This window comes from Bufo gargarizans, chromosome 4, assembly GCF_014858855.1.
Source record: "Bufo gargarizans isolate SCDJY-AF-19 chromosome 4, ASM1485885v1, whole genome shotgun sequence".
NCBI classification, from domain to species: Eukaryota; Metazoa; Chordata; class Amphibia; order Anura; family Bufonidae; genus Bufo; species Bufo gargarizans.
The window spans coordinates 144,481,947-144,501,303 of NC_058083.1; the positions used below are offsets into that span (position 1 = coordinate 144,481,947).

At 49.9% G+C, this 19,357-nt stretch overlaps 1 protein-coding gene across 1 annotated transcript in view; it reads left to right on the forward strand.

Annotated features, from left to right (window-relative positions):
• MED12L (mediator complex subunit 12L) overlaps window positions 1–19,357 on the forward strand; it is a 648,568-nt gene that overhangs the window by 591,603 nt on the left and 37,608 nt on the right. The window contains exon 41 of the mRNA XM_044291042.1: window positions 1,733–1,813. Within this exon, the coding sequence (XP_044146977.1) occupies window positions 1,733–1,813 (81 nt within the window). The remainder of the gene's footprint in view (window positions 1–1,732; window positions 1,814–19,357) is intronic.

Here is a 19,357-nt window from a genome sequence, read left to right on the forward strand (position 1 = left end):
TCCCACCACCATGTTTGACAGTGGGGATGGTGTTCTTTGGGTTGAAGGCTTTTCCTTTTTTATGCCAAATGAAGGAAACATTATTGTGACCAAACAATTCAATTTTTGTTTCATATGACCATAACACAGAAGACCAGAAGTCTTCTTCTTTGTCCAGATGAGCTTTTGCAAAGGCCAAGTGAGCTTTTGTGTGCCTTATCTGTAGAAGTGGCGTCCTCCTTGGTCTGCATCCGTGGAACCCAGCAGTGTGTAGTGTCCGTTGGATTGTCCTCTGAGATTTTCCACATCTTTTATTTTTTGCTCAAATGTAAATAAAAGCTGAGAAATGTTTTTTTTTTTTTCCACGATAATGCCTCTTGTACATCATCTTATTATCTTTTGGGAGACACCTATGTCATTTCCCGTCAAAAAATTACTTGCTGGTTGAATAAAATTAACTTTAAGTCAAAATTTGCCTGGGGTATGAATAATTATGGGCAGCACTGTATATGCTATATAAAGGCATACTGTATATGCGGCAATCCCTTTTTCTGTTAAAGATACAGAATAATACTGTAGTTGATGTGGCACGCACAGCTCTAGATGTAAAGGCTATGTATACCTTTGAGGGCAAATTTTTATGATTGCATTTTACTCATTTTGGCCTAAAATCATCTTTTCAATTGATCTTTATAAAAAAATATTGAGCACAAAGGGTTAACTGTTTGTCTAGCTATGTGAATCCTACTTTCACTTTTACTTTATGCTGGACACTCTAATTTACTAAGAGGTCACAAACACTTATTTAGGCCACATTCTTATCAGTAAGTTAAGGATTTAGCTTTAATAAGTGTTAATAATGTGAGAGAGCAGAGATAAGGAGCCCGTCAGCTACCTGTCTGATGGAAGAGAGAGAAAATTAGGATCCTGCTAATAACGCATCCCAGCTCTGTACATAGAAAAGGACTCCATACTTTTAATAAAGACCAATTGAAAAAATGATTTTTACCTCATAATGAGTAAAATGCAATAATAATGAAAATGCCCCCAAAGGTTTACATAGTCTTTAAAGTTGTATCTCATTAAAAAGAAGTGAAAACAGACAGATGCACCCTTTTATATTGATACCATATTCCTAAATCCAAGTGTCTTATCAAGAACCACTTTATTTCAAATGATGAAATGTGAATCTACTTGCAATGGTCTCTTCTGGGCCATCGTAAACTGAAACTAGACACTACATACAATGCCTCACACTCAGACACGACCAAGCAACATGGCCATTTCTCTGGTAAAACACCTGTCTTGCTGTCTAGTAGATCCTCTTTATAGTACAGTGCGGTACTACGTGCCCTGCACTGCCCCCTGTCTGTGCCAGGATGAGCTGCACATTCGGATGTCAGGTGAGGGCAGCTCCATTTAATTTTTCTGGTGCACTGTGTGCTATACCAGACCCTGAAGAAGCCCCTGTCCTCCTCATAGGAAGTGATTTACAGTTCCATCATCTATTCTTGACTGTTGTATGTCTTAGTTATTTGCTTATTTTTCTACAATTTTCATTGTCTCCTAATCAGGGATGAAATTTTGGGGCTTTGGAACCAATTACTAGTTTTCCATAGAGTAATGGGAGCAAGTTACCATGGTCTCAATATTGGTCGTTCCGGATCCAATTAATATTACACCTTGACAGACCACTGTATAATGTACAAATGTATTAATGATAACTTAAAATCTCCTTCTTTTTTCTATATAGGGTCAAACAATGGAACAGGCTGCTATATTTTCTCAGCAAATACGACCTTCCCAAGCATACCCAGGCATTCAGCAAGCGCAGGTACTGTCGCTACTACTACTGGCACCAAGTATTGCTAATGCATTAGATGGAATTTGGATTCTGTTATCTAGTGGATTCCGGTAGATGCATTTGTAATCTTTTGGGTATACTATTTCTATATACTAAATTCAAGAACATGCTACTACCAGTACCATGAAATACTGCAATTGTCTGTCGACTAGGGATGAGCGAACTCGAACTGTATAGTTCGGGTTCGTACCGAATTTTGGGGTGTCCGTGACACGGACCCGAACCCGGACATTTTCGTAAAAGTCCGGGTTCGGGTTCGGTGTTCGTCGCTTTCTTCGCGCTTTTGTGACGCTTTCTTGGCGCTTTTTGAAAGGCTGCAAAGCAGCCAATCAACAAGCGTCATACTACTTGCCCCAAGAGGCCATCACAGCCATGCCTACTATTGGCATGGCTGTGATTGGCCAGAGCACCATGTGACCCAGCCTCTATTTAAGCTGGAGTCACATAGCGCCGCCCGTCACTCTGCTCTGATTAGCGTAGGGAGAGGTTGCGGCTGCGACAGTAGGGCGAGATTAGGCAGATTAACTCCTCCAAAGGACTTGATTAACTGATCGATCTGCAGCTGTGGATCATTGAGCTGCTGATCCTCAATTGCTCACTGTTTTTAGGCTGCCCAGACCGTTTGTCAGTCACATTTTTCTGGGGTGATCGGCGGCCATTTTGTGTCTTGTGGTGCGCCAGCACAAGCTGCGACCAAGTGCATTTAACCCTCAATGGTGTGGTTGTTTTTTGGCTAAAGCCTACATCAGGGTGAAGCTGTCACACCAAGTGCATTTAACCAGCAATAGTCTGTTTATTTTTTGGCCATATACTACATCAGGGGCAAGCTGCGCCTGTCACCAAGTGCATTTAACCCTCAATGGTGCGTTTGTTTTTTGGCTAAAGCCTACATCAGGGTGAAGCTGTCACACCAAGTGCATTTAACCAGCAATAGTCTGTTTATTTTTTGGCCATATACTACATCAGGGGCAAGCTGCGCCCGTCACCAAGTGCATTTAACCCTCAGTAGTGTGGTTGGTCAAGCTATCACACCAAGTGCATTTAACCAGCAATAGTCTGTTCATTTTTTGGCCATATACTAAATCAGGGGCAAGCTGCGCCCGTCACCAAGTGCATTTAACCAGCAATAGTCTGTTCATTTTTTGGCCATATACTACATCAGGGGCAAGCTGCGCCCGTCACCAAGTGCATTTAACCCTCAGTAGTGTGGTTGGTCAAGCTGTGACACCAAGTGCATTTAACCAGCAATAGTCTGTTCATTTTTTGGCCATATACTACATCAGGGGCAAGCTGCGCCCATCACCAAGTGCATTTAACCAGCAATAGTGTGGTTATTTTTTGGCCATATCCCAGTCTAATTCTGTCACTAAATCCATACCGGTCACCCAGCGCCTAAATACTAGGCCTCAAATTTATATCCCGCTAAATCTCTCGTTACCGCTGTCCTGTTGTGGCTGGGAAAGTTATTTAGTGTCCGTCAAAGCACATTTTTTGTTCTGGGTTGAAATACAATTCCCAATTTAGCAATTTAAAAATGTAGTGGTTTCTGCTGTATCAGAGCTATTTGAAATCTATCCCTAAAAGGGTATATAATATTCAAGGTGCACATAGGGTCATTCAGAATAACTTCACACACCCGCTACTGTGCATTTCCAAGTCTAATTCTGTCACTAAACCCATACCTGTCACCCAGCGCCTAAATACTAGGCCTCAAATTCATATCCAGCTAAATCTGTCGTTCGTGCTGTAGCTGGGCGAGTTATTTAGTGTCCGTTCAAGCACATTTCTTGTTCTGGGTTGAAATACAATTCCCAATTTAGCAATTTCATAATTTAGTGGTTTCTGCTATATCAGAGCTATTTGAAATCTATCCCTAAAAGGGTAGATCATATTGAAGGTGCACATAGGGACATTCAGAATAACTTCACACACCCGCTACTGTGCATTTCCAAGTCTAATTCTGTCACTAAACCCATACCTGTCACCCAGCGCCTAAATACTAGGCCTCAAATTTATATCCAGCTAAATCTGTCCTTAGTGCTGTAGCTGGGCGAGTTATTTAGTGTCCGTTCAAGCACATTTCTTGTTCTGGGTTGAAATACAATTCCCAATTTAGCAATTTCATAATTTAGTGGTTTCTGCTATATCAGAGCTATTTGAAATCTATCCCTAAAAGGGTATATAATATTCAAGGTGCACATTGGGTCATTCAGAATAACTTCACACACACCCGCTACTGTGTATTTCCAAGTCTAATTCTGTCACTAAACCCATACCTGTCACCCAGCGCCTAAATACTAGGCCTCAAATTCATATCCAGCTAAATCTGTCGTTAGTGCTGTAGCTGGGCGAGTTATTTAGTGTCCGTTCAAGCACATTTCTTGTTCTGGGTTGAAATACAATTCCCAATTTAGCAATTTCATAATTTAGTGGTTTCTGCTATATCAGAGCTATTTGAAATCTATCCCTAAAAGGGTAGATCATATTGAAGGTGCACATAGGGACATTCAGAATAACTTCACACACCCGCTACTGTGCATTTCCAAGTCTAATTCTGTCACTAAACCCATACCTGTCACCCAGCGCCTAAATACTAGGCCTCAAATTTATATCCAGCTAAATCTGTCCTTAGTGCTGTAGCTGGGCGAGTTATTTAGTGTCCGTTCAAGCACATTTCTTGTTCTGGGTTGAAATACAATTCCCAATTTAGCAATTTCATAATTTAGTGGTTTCTGCTATATCAGAGCTATTTGAAATCTATCCCTAAAAGGGTATATAATATTCAAGGTGCACATTGGGTCATTCAGAATAACTTCACACACACCCGCTACTGTGTATTTCCAAGTCTAATTCTGTCACTAAACCCATACCTGTCACCCAGCGCCTAAATACTAGGCCTCAAATTTATATCCAGCTAAATCTGTCCTTAGTGCTGTAGCTGGGCGAGTTATTTAGTGTCCGTTCAAGCACATTTCTTGTTCTGGGTTGAAATACAATTCCCAATTTAGCAATTTCATAATTTAGTGGTTTCTGCTATATCAGAGCTATTTGAAATCTATCCCTAAAAGGGTAGATCATATTGAAGGTGCACATAGGGACATTGAGAATAACTTCACACACCCGCTACTGTGCATTTCCAAGTCTAATTCTGTCACTAAACCCATACCTGTCACCCAGCGCCTAAATACTAGGCCTCAAATTTATATCCAGCTAAATCTGTCCTTAGTGCTGTAGCTGGGCGAGTTATTTAGTGTCCGTTCAAGCACATTTCTTGTTCTGGGTTGAAATACAATTCCCAATTTAGCAATTTCATAATTTAGTGGTTTCTGCTATATCAGAGCTATTTGAAATCTATCCCTAAAAGGGTATATAATATTCAAGGTGCACATTGGGTCATTCAGAATAACTTCACACACACCCGCTACTGTGTATTTCCAAGTCTAATTCTGTCACTAAACCCATACCTGTCACCCAGCGCCTAAATACTAGGCCTCAAATTTATATCCTGCTAAATCTCTCGTTAACGCTGTCCTGTTGTGGCTGGGAAAGTTATTTAGTGTCCGTCAAAGCACATTTTTTGTTCTGGGTTGAAATACAATTCCCAATTTAGCAATTTCATAATTTAGTGGTTTCTGCTATATCAGAGCTATTTGAAATCTATCCCTAAAAGGGTATATAATATTCAAGGTGCACATTGGGTCATTCAGAATAACTTCACACACACCCGCTACTGTGTATTTCTAAGTCTAATTCTGTCACTAAACCCATACCTGTCACCCAGCGCCTAAATACTAGGCCTCAAATTTATATCCTGCTAAATCTCTCGTTAACGCTGTCCTGTTGTGGCTGGGAAAGTTATTTAGTGTCCGTCAAAGCACATTTTTTGTTCTGGGTTGAAATACAATTCCCAATTTAGCAATTTCATAATTTAGTGGTTTCTGCTATATCAGAGCTATTTGAAATCTATCCCTAAAAGGGTATATAATATTCAAGGTGCACATTGGGTCATTCAGAATAACTTCACACACACCCGCTACTGTGTATTTCCAAGTCTAATTCTGTCACTAAACCCATACCTGTCAACCAGCGCCTAAATACTAGGCCTCAAATTTATATCCTGCTAAATCTCTCGTTAACGCTGTCCTGTTGTGGCTGGGAAAGTTATTTAGTGTCCGTCAAAGCACATTTTTTGTTCTGGGTTGAAATACAATTCCCAATTTAGCAATTTCATAATTTAGTGGTTTCTGCTATATCAGAGCTATTTGAAATCTATCCCTAAAAGGGTATATAATATTCAAGGTGCACATTGGGTCATTCAGAATAACTTCACATACACCCGCTACTGTGTATTTCTAAGTCTAATTCTGTCACTAAACCCATACCTGTCACCCAGCGCCTAAATACTAGGCCTCAAATTTATATCCTGCTAAATCTCTCGTTAACGCTGTCCTGTTGTGGCTGGGAAAGTTATTTAGTGTCCGTCAAAGCACATTTTTTGTTCTGGGTTGAAATACAATTCCCAATTTAGCAATTTCATAATTTAGTGGTTTCTGCTATATCAGAGCTATTTGAAATCTATCCCTAAAAGGGTATATAATATTCAAGGTGCACATTGGGTCATTCAGAATAACTTCACACACACCCGCTACTGTGTATTTCTAAGTCTAATTCTGTCACTAAACCCATACCTGTCACCCAGCGCCTAAATACTAGGCCTCAAATTTATATCCTGCTAAATCTCTCGTTAACGCTGTCCTGTTGTGGCTGGGAAAGTTATTTAGTGTCCGTCAAAGCACATTTTTTGTTCTGGGTTGAAATACAATTCCCAATTTAGCAATTTCATAATTTAGTGGTTTCTGCTATATCAGAGCTATTTGAAATCTATCCCTAAAAGGGTATATAATATTCAAGGTGCACATTGGGTCATTCAGAATAACTTCACACACACACGCTTCTGTGCATTTCCAAGTCTAATTCTGTCACTAAATCCATACCGGTCACCCAGCGCCTAAATACTAGGCCTCAAATTTATATCCTGCTAAATCTCTCGTTAACGCTGTCCTGTTGTGGCTGGGAAAGTTATTTAGTGTCCGTCAAAGCACATTTTTTGTTCTGGGTTGAAATACAATTCCCAATTTAGCAATTTCATAATTTAGTGGTTTCTGCTATATCAGAGCTATTTGAAATCTATCCCTAAAAGGGTATATAATATTCAAGGTGCACATTGGGTCATTCAGAATAACTTCACACACACACGCTTCTGTGCATTTCCAAGTCTAATTCTGTCACTAAATCCATACCGGTCACCCAGCGCCTAAATACTAGGCCTCAAATTTATATCCCGCTGAATTTGAATACAATACATTGGGCCAAATAATATATTTGTTGTTGTGGTGAACCATAACAATGAGAAAAACATCTAGTAAGGGACGCGGACGTGGACATGGTCGTGGTGGTGTTAGTGGACCCTCTGGTGCTGGGAGAGGACGTGGCCGTTCTGCCACATCCACACGTCCTAGTGTACCAACTACCTCAGGTCCCAGTAGCCGCCAGAATTTACAGCGATATATGGTGGGGCCCAATGCCGTTCTAAGGATGGTAAGGCCTGAGCAGGTACAGGCATTAGTCAATTGGGTGGCCGACAGTGGATCCAGCACGTTCACATTATCTCCCACCCAGTCTTCTGCAGAAAGCGCACAGATGGCGCCTGAAAACCAACCCCATCAGTCTGTCACATCACCCCCATGCATACCAGGGAAACTGTCTCAGCCTCAAGTTATGCAGCAGTCTCTTATGCTGTTTGAAGACTCCGCTGGCAGGGTTTCCCAAGGGCATCCACCTAGCCCTTCCCCAGCGGTGAAAGACATAGAATGCACTGACGCACAACCACTTATGTTTCCTGATGATGAGGACATGGGAATACCACCTCAGCATGTCTCTGATGATGACGAAACACAGGTGCCAACTGCTGCGTCTTTCTGCAGTGTGCAGACTGAACAGGAGGTCAGGGATCAAGACTGGGTGGAAGACGATGCAGGGGACGATGAGGTCCTAGACCCCACATGGAATGAAGGTCGTGCCACTGACTTTCACAGTTCGGAGGAAGAGGCAGTGGTGAGACCGAGCCAACAGCGTAGCAAAAGAGGGAGCAGTGGGCAAAAGCAGAACACCCGCCGCCAAGAGACTCCGCCTGCTACTGACCGCCGCCATCTGGGACCGAGCACCCCAAAGGCAGCTTCAAGGAGTTCCCTGGCATGGCACTTCTTCAAACAATGTGCTGACGACAAGACCCGAGTGGTTTGCACGCTGTGCCATCAGAGCCTGAAGCGAGGCATTAACGTTCTGAACCTGAGCACAACCTGCATGACCAGGCACCTGCATGCAAAGCATGAACTGCAGTGGAGTAAACACCTTAAAACCAAGGAAGTCACTCAGGCTCCCCCTGCTACCTCTTCTGCTGCTGCCGCCTCGGCCTATTCTGCTGCTGCCGCCTCGGCCTCTTCCTCCGCCTCTGGAGGAACGTTGGCACCTGCCGCCCAGCAAACAGGGGATGTACCACCAACACCACCACCACCACCTCCGTCACCAAGCGTCTCAACCATGTCACACGCCAGCGTTCAGCTCTCCATCTCACAAACATTTGATAGAAAGCGTAAATTCCCACCTAGCCACCCTCGATCCCTGGCCCTGAATGCCAGCATTTCTAAACTACTGGCCTATGAAATGCTGTCATTTAGGCTGGTGGACACAGACAGCTTCAAACAGCTCATGTCGCTTGCTGTCCCACAGTATGTTGTTCCCAGCCGGCACTACTTCTCCAAGAGAGCCGTGCCTTCCCTGCACAACCAAGTATCCGATAAAATCAAGTGTGCACTGCGCAACGCCATCTGTAGCAAGGTCCACCTAACCACAGATACGTGGACCAGTAAGCACGGCCAGGGACGCTATATCTCCCTAACTGCACACTGGGTAAATGTAGTGGCAGCTGGGCCCCAGGCGGAGAGCTGTTTGGCGCACGTCCTTCCGCCGCCAAGGATCGCAGGGCAACATTCTTTGCCTCCTGTTGCCACCTCCTCCTTCTCGGCTTCCTCCTCCTCTTCTTCCACCTGCTCATCCAGTCAGCCACACACCTTCACCACCAACTTCAGCACAGCCCGGGGTAAACGTCAGCAGGCCATTCTGAAACTCATATGTTTGGGGGACAGGCCCCACACCGCACAGGAGTTGTGGCGGGGTATTGAACAACAGACCGACGAGTGGTTGCTGCCGGTGAGCCTCAAGCCCGGCCTGGTGGTGTGTGATAATGGGCGAAATCTCGTTGCAGCTCTGGGACTAGCCAATTTGATGCACATCCCTTGCTTGGCGCATGTGCTGAATTTGGTGGTGCAGAAGTTCATTCACAACTACCCCGACATGTCAGAGCTGCTGCATAAAGTGCGGGCCGTCTGTTCGCGCTTCCGGCGTTCACATCCTGCTGCTGCTCGCCTGTCTGCGCTACAGCGTAACTTCGGCCTTCCCGCTCACCGCCTCATATGCGACGTGCCCACCAGGTGGAACTCCACCTTGCACATGCTGGACAGACTGTGCGAGCAGCAGCAGGCCATAGTGGAGTTTCAGCTGCAGCACGCACGGGTCAGTCGCACTACAGAACAGCACCACTTCACCACCAATGACTGGGCCTCCATGCGAGACCTGTGTGCCCTGTTGCGCTGTTTCGAGTACTCCACCAACATGGCCAGTGGCGATGACACCGTTATCAGCGTTACAATACCACTTCTATGTCTCCTTGAGAAAACACTTAGGGCGATGATGGAAGAGGAGGTGGCCCAGGAGGAGGAGGAGGAGGAGGAGGAAGAGGGGTCATTTTTAGCACTTTCAGGCCAGTCTCTTCGAAGTGACTCAGAGGGAGGTTTTTGGCAACAGCAGAGGCCAGGTACAAATGTGGCCAGCCAGGGCCCACTACTGGAGGACGAGGAGGACGAGGATGAGGAGGAGGTGGAGGAGGATGAGGATGAAGCATGGTCACAGCGGAATGGCACCCAACGCAGCTCGGGTCCATCACTGGTGCGTGGCTGGGGGGAAAGGCAGGACGATGACGATACGCCTCCCACAGAGGACAGCTTGTCCTTACCCCTGGGCAGCCTGGCACACATGAGCGACTACATGCTGCAGTGCCTGCGCAACGACAGCAGAGTTGCCCACATTTTAACCTGTGCGGACTACTGGGTTGCCACCCTGCTGGATCCACGCTACAAAGACAATGTGCCCACCTTACTTCCTGCACTGGAGCGTGATAGGAAGATGCGCGAGTACAAGCGCACGTTGGTAGACGCGCTACTGAGAGCATTCCCAAATGTCACAGGGGAACAAGTGGAAGCCCAAGGCCAAGGCAGAGGAGGAGCAAGAGGTCGCCAAGGCAGCTGTGTCACGGCCAGCTCCTCTGAGGGCAGGGTTAGCATGGCAGAGATGTGGAAAACTTTTGTCAACACGCCACAGCTAACTGCACCACCACCTGATACGCAACGTGTTAGCAGGAGGCAACATTTCACTAACATGGTGGAACAGTACGTGTGCACACCCCTCCACGTACTGACTGATGGTTCGGCCCCATTCAACTTCTGGGTCTCTAAATTGTCCACGTGGCCAGAGCTAGCCTTTTATGCCTTGGAGGTGCTGGCCTGCCCGGCAGCCAGCGTTTTGTCTGAACGTGTATTCAGCACGGCAGGGGGCGTCATTACAGACAAACGCAGCCGCCTGTCTACAGCCAATGTGGACAAGCTGACGTTCATAAAAATGAACCAGGCATGGATCCCACAGGACCTGTCCGTCCCTTGTCCAGATTAGACATTAACTACCTCCCCATAACCATATATTATTGGACTCCAGGGCACTTCCTCATTCAATCCTATTTTTATTTTCATTTTACCATTATATTGCGAGGCTACCCAAAGTTGAATGAACCTCTCCTCTGCCTGTGTGCTAGGCCTAAATATATGCCAATGGACTGTTGCAGTGGTGGCTGACATGAAGCCTGATTCTCTGCTATGACATGCAGACTAATTCTCTGCTGACATGAAGCCAGATTGTCTGTTACGGGACCTCTCTCCTCTGCCTGGGTGCTGGGCCTAAATTTATGACAATGGACTGTTGTAGTGGTGGCTGACGTGAAGCCTGATTCTCTGCTATGACATGCAGACTGATTCTCTGCTGACATGAAGCCAGATTGTCTGTTACGGGACCTCTCTGCTCTGCCTGTGTGCTAGGCCTAAATATATGCCAATGGACTGTTGCAGTGGTGGGTGACGTGAAGCCTCATTCTCTGCTATGACATGCAGACTGATTCTCTGCTGACATGAAGCCAGATCGTCTGTTACGGGACCTCTCTGCTCTGCCTGTGTGCTAGGCCTAAATATATGCCAATGGACTGTTGCAGTGGTGGGTGACGTGAAGCCTCATTCTCTGCTATGACATGCAGACTGATTCTCTGCTGTCATGAAGCCAGATTGTCTGTTACGGGACCTCTCTGCTCTGCCTGTGTGCTAGGCCTAAATATATGCCAATGGACTGTTGCAGTGGTGGGTGACGTGAAGCCTCATTCTCTGCTATGACATGCAGACTGATTCTCTGCTGACATGAAGCCAGATTGTCTGTTACGGGACCTCTCTCCTCTGCCTGTGTGCTAGGCCTAAATATATGCCAATGGACTTGAAGAGGGCAATGGCAATACGCTCGGTCCACCACACCACCTACCATACCAGAACTACCCTCCTAATCCCATAGAAATAAATACGCAACACCACTGCCTGGATTTAATCGGCCACAGCAGCCGTTTATTAAATAAATACATAACATCATTAACATATAAATTAACCCAGGACGAGGGGAGGTCCTAGAAGCCCCAATAACCTCATAACACCACTAAAACCTGCGTCTCCATCTTGCCCCCAGCCGTTGAACCCAGCTCGGAGGCAGCAACTGATGGACGCGTAGTTAGTTACTACCAGCTCCTCAATGAGAGTCCAGCCCCTCCCGCGGGGCCCTCCCATCCTCAGGTACCACCATCTTCTTCCACTTCAAGGACCTCCCCCGCCTCCACGACTGCCGCGACAAAATAACAAAGGAAACCAACCCAGACCCCCCCCATACCCTATCACCAAAGGGCCGGGAGGGTGGGCGTTCGCTTGCCCTGGCCGCACTGTCCTCTCTCTCCCGCCTCTTCCCCTCGCAAGCGTTAGCCACGCCCCCACCCCCTCCCGCTCCCTTGACAACTCGCGCTTAACTGACCCTGTCTCCCACTTAACCCTTACCTCACCTGTCCCTTCACTGCCATCACCTCTTCATGAACGGCCTCCCCCACCGCTGCGCTCCTCGTCCGGCCTGACTTGAAGAGGGCAATGGCAATACGCTCGGTCCACCACACCACCTACCATACCAGAACTACCCTCCTAATCCCATAGAAATAAATACGCAACACCACTGCCTGGATTTAATCGGCCACAGCAGCCGTTTATTAAATAAATACATAACATCATTAACATATAAATTAACCCAGGACGAGGGGAGGTCCTAGAAGCCCCAATAACCTCATAACACCACTAAAACCTGCGTCTCCATCTTGCCCCCAGCCGTTGAACCCAGCTCGGAGGCAGCAACTGATGGACGCGTAGTTAGTTACTACCAGCTCCTCAATGAGAGTCCAGCCCCTCCCGCGGGGCCCTCCCATCCTCAGGTACCACCATCTTCTTCCACTTCAAGGACCTCCCCCGCCTCCACGAACGCGCAGCTTGACCTCCTCAAGCCTGCGCGTCCCTCCACATCCCCAACGCCGTTTCCACACCACTCTGGAGCCCCAGAGACCACAAATCTGTTCCCACCGCATTCAAATGGACCCCATCTGCTCTCCAAAAAGCCCCTTCACCCTTCTCCAGCTCCACATGTCGCACCACCACAGCCCCATTCTTTGCCATAAAACGACCCACCGCCCTGTTCACCTTTATCCGGGCCTTGTTAATGCTGTCCACCGACCGTGCCCCCCTCCAAACCGACCGCGGAACAATGTCCGACCAAACCGTCACTATACCTGGAAACAGCGCCCAAATCCTCAACAAATCGAACTTGACGTCCCTAATCAATTCCCTAAACGGCCTCCTACCCAAATCGTTGCCACCTACATGAAGCACCAACACATCCGGCGGGCGATCCAACCGCGCAAAGCGATGAACCTCCCGCAACACTCCCCCCCACAACATCCCCCGAACCCCTAACCACCGTACCGTAGCTACCTCCGGACTAAAACCCAACTGGCGCCCGCACGGCCGCACATCCGCTCTAACCGCCCCCCAAAAAACATAGGAGTGACCCAAGATCCACACCAAGGCCGCCGCAACACCTGCGAACAACAAAAGAAAAAATTAATTCACACCAACACACACCCCCCCCTTACACAAACCCCAACCGAACATACGATTTAAACCGCGCCGACTCCCAACGCCCGATTCTCCTAATCCCCTCCTCACTGACCCCCAACCTAGCCGCCTCAGTCGCGGCCCCAATCCGAAACGAATGCCCAGCATATCCTTCCGCCGGCACGCCCAATCCTCTCAAACATTTCTTAAACACTGCCAGAAACTGAAATCTGGACAAAAAGGAACCATCCTCATGCCTAAGAAATGGCAGCGCATCCTTGGTAATCCCCGCACCGTAAGCGCCCGCACACCGCACCGGGCACATACCACAACCCGGGACCGCAAACAACACAAACTGCCGCCCCCTGCCCTCCTGATCCGTTTTTGAACGTCGAATCCGAACCACAACCCTGTCCACCGCTAACTCAACATCATCACACCGCAACCCCCCCGCTCTCCGAACACTGCCACTCACCAACTCCCCTAATCTAAACGCTCCAAAGAACGCTAATGCAAAAGCCGCCCTGAACAACCCCAGCTCCCAACCAGACTTACAAATGATACTTAACTGCACGCCCACCCGCAACAGCAACTCAAAAGACACCGGCTTCCTCTGATCCGGCACCTTGGGCTCCCCCCTGCGCCAACCCTTCAACACCTGCCGTACCAGGAAACCCTTCGTCAAATCAGGCAGCCGCCTCAACCTAAACCCAAAAGCTACCCCTGCCATAAAACGACTCACTTTGGACACTGTCCACCCCTCCCTCTTCAAACAACCCAGCAACTCCAACAGCCTAACCTCCCCGCCCCCAACACTCGTCCCCCTGGTCTCCTTCCAACACTCCCAGGTCGTCCACGCCTTACCATACTCCCTCCAAGTACCAGGACTCAGCGAATCCCTCAACAACCCCATCACTTCTCCTCCAGGATCCCCCAGAGCCACGGCGGACACTCCAGACCCTCCTCCTCCGCTTCTGGCGCTAGAAGCCGGAACCGCTCCCACTGCGAACGAGAAAGAGAATCCGCCACTGAATTAGACACACCAGCAACATGCTCCGCCACCACCCAAACATTAATCGACAAACAACGCAACACCAAAAACTGCAAAAGCCGAACCACTGGCGGGGAAGACGCTGACAAACTGTTAATAGCCTGAACCACCCCAAGATTGTCACAATGAAACCGGACCTTCCGATTCCCAAATTTCTCACCCCACAACACTACCGCCATAACAATCGGAAACAGCTCCAACAACGCCAGATTCCTCACCCATCCTCGGGTCACCCATGCCTCCGGCCACCTGCCCGCACACCATTGTCCCTGGCAATAAGCCCCAAACCCCACCCCCCCCGACGCATCTGTATACAATTCGAAATCCACGGAATCACACAACCCCCCCATAACCAGCGTCCGCCCATTATACTGCCCCAAAAATTCCGCCCACACCCTCAAATCCCCCTTTAACTCCTTGCCCAACCGTATGAAGTGATGAGGCGCCGACACCCCCCCCGTAGCCGCCGACAACCGCCTGCAGAAAATCCTCCCCATCGGCATAATCTGACATGCAAAGTTGAGCTTCCCTAACAACGACTGCAAATCCCGCAACCTGATCTTCTCCTTCCCTATGGCCCGCTCAATACCGCAGCGCAAATCCAGTAACTTATCCTCAGGCAGCCTACACTCCATCCGCTCCGTATCTATGACAATCCCCAAAAAACATAACTCCGTCACCGGACCCACCGTCTTCTCCCGCGCTAACGGCACCCCAAAACGCTCAAAAACCGATTGCAACGTGTGCAACAACAAAGAACAAACCCGCGAATCTGCCGGCCCCAAACACAAGAAGTCGTCCAGGTAATGTATAACTGACGTACAACCCGACACTTCGATCACCACCCACTCCAAAAATGAGCTAAAAGTCTCAAAGTACGCGCACGAGAGAGAGCACCCCATAGGCAAACACCGATCAACAAAATACGCCCCCTCCCAAAAACAGCCCAACAACCCCATGCTCTCCACGTGAACCGGAAGCAGACGAAAAGCCGCCTCAACGTCAACCTTTGCCAACAACGTCCCCCGCCCCCACCTTCTCACCCACCTCACAGCCGCGTCAAAGGAAGTATAGACCACCGAACAAAGCTCAGGATCAATACCGTCATTGACCGACGCACCCTTGGGGTAAGACAAATGATGAATGAGCCGAAACTTATTCGGCTCCTTCTTCGGCACCACCCCCAAAGGAGACACCTTCAGATTCGGAAGCGGTGGCTCCCTAAACGGACCCGCCATCCGCCCCAGCTCAACCTCTCTCCGCAACTTGTCCCCCACCACTCCCCCATGCTCAAGCGCAGACCTAAGGTTCTTGTGAACAACAGGCCCCGCCGCCACCACAGAGGGAATGCGAAAACCAAAACGAAAACCGTCCCCCAACAACCTAGCCGCTTCCCGATCTGGATATCTATCTAGAAACTCCTGCATCACGTCCACCCGCACCGGAGTCAGTCCCTTTTCCAGCCCCCTCACCCCCCCGCTGCCGTCCCCCCTTAAAGCAACGATTAGCTCCATGGGGCCCCCCGCACCCAGTGCATTCATGCTTGAATTTGCACTTCGCCCCAAATCTGCAGTTTCCCTCATTAAAGAGGAAACACAGTCCCTTTGCCGACGCAGCCGCCAACGCTCCCGGAGAGGACCCACCCGGCTCCCCCCGAAAGGACTGCCCAGCCCTAGGCGCCGCCGTCACCCTCAGCCACAGCCCGATGTCCTTGTGATCCCACCGGATATCAGGCCTAACCGCCTTACGCTGCCGGAACTGCTCATCATACCGGAGCCAGCCCACCCCCCCGTAAACCCGATACGCTTCCCCTATGGCGTCCTGATAGCAAAACAGAGCCGAACAGCACTCCGGGGACCGTTCCCCAATGACACTAGCTAAAATGGCAAACGCCTGAAGCCAATTAGCAAATGTGCGCGGAATCAGCCGATGCCGCCGCTTCTCCTCCTCCTCCACCTTCTTACCCTCATCCTTCTTCCCCCTGTCCAAGTTAAACCGTTCCAACGGGAGCAGCGAAAAAATCTCCACATACTCCCCCTTCCATATCTTTTCCCGCACCTCCTGCTTCAAATGAGCCCCCAAAGGGCCCTCAAAGCACACATACACCTCGCCACGCGCCCTGTCATCCAACCTCTGCCCCTCCGCATCCCCCCCAACCTGCGTCTCCACCGACACTGACCCAGCCGCCCCCCCCCGACGCCCCAGCCCCCAACCCCGGCAACACTCCCCACCCCTGCAATGGCGACCCCCCTCCGGACCCCAACCCAGACAACCATCCCGCCAGCCCCCCCAACAACTGCCCCAACCCCTTACCTAACTCACCCATGGCCGTCCCACCCCCAGCCCCCCCCACCGGGAAGCCCTGCGCTAAAATGGGTCCCCATGCAATCTCACCAGGCACCACGGGCGCTGTGACTCCCGCTGCCGCTGATCCAGACTCCCGCCGCACCGACACTTCACTGGCGTAGCTCCCGGACGTCGACGGCTGCTCCTCCTGGACCACCTGGACGACCCTCTGGACCACACTGGAAGGCCCCCGGGCCGGAACCGCGGCGTCCGTGTCGACGAGGGGACCCTCTACCTCACCGCCTCGATCTTCTCTGGGCCTGCACGGGGAATCCCCTCCATCCCATGCAGCCCGAAGCACCTGGAACTCATCCTGCCGCCGAGTGGACCGCCCGCTGTAAGAAGGCCCAGGCCGGTCCACCGTTCCTGGTCCCGCATCCACCAAGACTGCCGCCGGGAGCGGGGGAGGGGGCGTCCCGCTCCTCTCGGGGCCCCGCCGTGTAGTGGGATTCCTCCCGCGGCGAGGGCGACTCACTGCAGGCCGAGCGGCCGCCCTCCGCCGCGGAGGGTCCGCAGAGGGGCTCCCTACTCGGCGCCGGGCCCGGGGGGTGCTTTCTGGGCTGAGGCGCGCCGGTGGGTGACCCCGCCGCGGCCGTGCCGCCCGTTCAAGAGGGGTAGCCACAGGAGCAGGCAAGACTCCGCACGCACCCACCTGCTCCTGCAGCCAGCCAGGCCCCCGCACCTCCGCCTCTCTCCTCAGCCACTCCAGCAGCTGCTCCACCGACATCCCATGAGACGCCATCTTAACACAGGTCCGCTCCGTTCGTTTGCCCTGGCCGCACTGTCCTCTCTCTCCCGCCTCTTCCCCTCGCAAGCGTTAGCCACGCCCCCACCCCCTCCCGCTCCCTTGACAACTCGCGCTTAACTGACCCTGTCTCCCACTTAACCCTTACCTCACCTGTCCCTTCACTGCCATCACCTCTTCATGAACGGCCTCCCCCACCGCTGCGCTCCTCGTCCGGCCTGACTGTTGCAGTGGTGGCTGACGTGAAGCCTCATTCTCTGCTATGACATGCAGACTGATTCTCTGCTGACATGAAGCCAGATCGTCTGTTACGGGACCTCTCTGCTCTGCCTGTGTGCTAGGCCTAAATATATGCCAATGGACTGTTGCAGTGGTGGGTGACGTGAAGCCTCATTCTCTGCTATGACATGCAGACTGATTCTCTGCTGTCATGAAGCCAGATTGTCTGTTACGGGACCTCTCTGCTCTGCCTGTGTGCTAGGCCTAAATATATGCCAATGGACTGTTGCAGTGGTGGGTGACGTGAAGCCTCATTCTCTGCTATGACATGCAGACTGATTCTCTGCTGACATGAAGCCAGATTGTCTGTTACGGGACCTCTCTCCTCTGCCTGTGTGCTAGGCCTAAATATATGCCAATGGACTGTTGCAGTGGTGGCTGACGTGAAGCCTCATTCTCTGCTATGACATGCAGACTGATTCTCTGCTGACATGAAGCCAGATCGTCTGTTACGGGACCTCTCTGCTCTGCCTGTGTGCTAGGCCTAAATATATGCCAATGGACTGTTGCAGTGGTGGGTGACGTGAAGCCTCATTCTCTGCTATGACATGCAGACTAATTCTCTGCTGACATGAAGACAGATTCTCTGTTACGGGACCTCCCTCCTCTGCCTGGGTGCTGGGCCTAAATATATGCCAATGGACTGTTGCAGTGGTGGCTGACGTGAAGCCTCATTCTCTGCTATGACATGCAGACTAATTCTCTGCTGACATGAAGACAGATTCTCTGTTACGGGACCTCCCTCCTCTGCCTGGGTGCTGGGCCTAAATATATGCCAATGGACTGTTGCAGTGGTGGCTGACGTGAAGCCTCATTCTCTGCTATGACATGCAGACTGATTCTCTGCTGACATGAAGACAGATTCTCTGTTACGGGACCTCTCTCCTCTGCCTGTGTGTGTGCTGGGCCTAAATATATGCCAATGGACTGTTGCAGTGGTGGCTGACGTGAAGCCTCATTCTCTGCTATGACATGCAGACTAATTCTCTGCTGACATGAAGACAGATTCTCTGTTACGGGACCTCTCTCCTCTGCCTGTGTGTGTGCTGGGCCTAAATATATGCCAATGGACTGTTGCAGTGGTGGGTGACGTGAAGCCTCATTCTCTGCTATGACATGCAGACTGATTCTCTGCTGACATGAAGCCAGATTCTCTGTTACGGGACCTCTCTCCTCTGCCTGTGTGTGTGCTGGGCCTAAATATATGCCAATGGACTGTTGCAGTGGTGGCTGACGTGAAGCCTCATTCTCTGCTATGACATGCAGACTGATTCTCTGCTGACATGAAGCCAGATTCTCTGTTACGGGACCTCTCTCCTCTGCCTGTGTGTGTGCTGGGCCTAAATATATGCCAATGGACTGTTGCAGTGGTGGCTGACGTGAAGCCTCATTCTCTGCTATGACATGCAGACTAATTCTCTGCTGACATGAAGACAGATTCTCTGTTACGGGACCTCCCTCCTCTGCCTGGGTGCTGGGCCTAAATATATGCCAATGGACTGTTGCAGTGGTGGCTGACGTGAAGCCTCATTCTCTGCTATGACATGCAGACTAATTCTCTGCTGACATGAAGACAGATTCTCTGTTACGGGACCTCTCTCCTCTGCCTGGGTGCCGGGGCCTAAATATCTGAGAATGGACTGTTCCAGTGGTGGGTGACGGGAAGCCAGATTCTCTGCTATGGAACC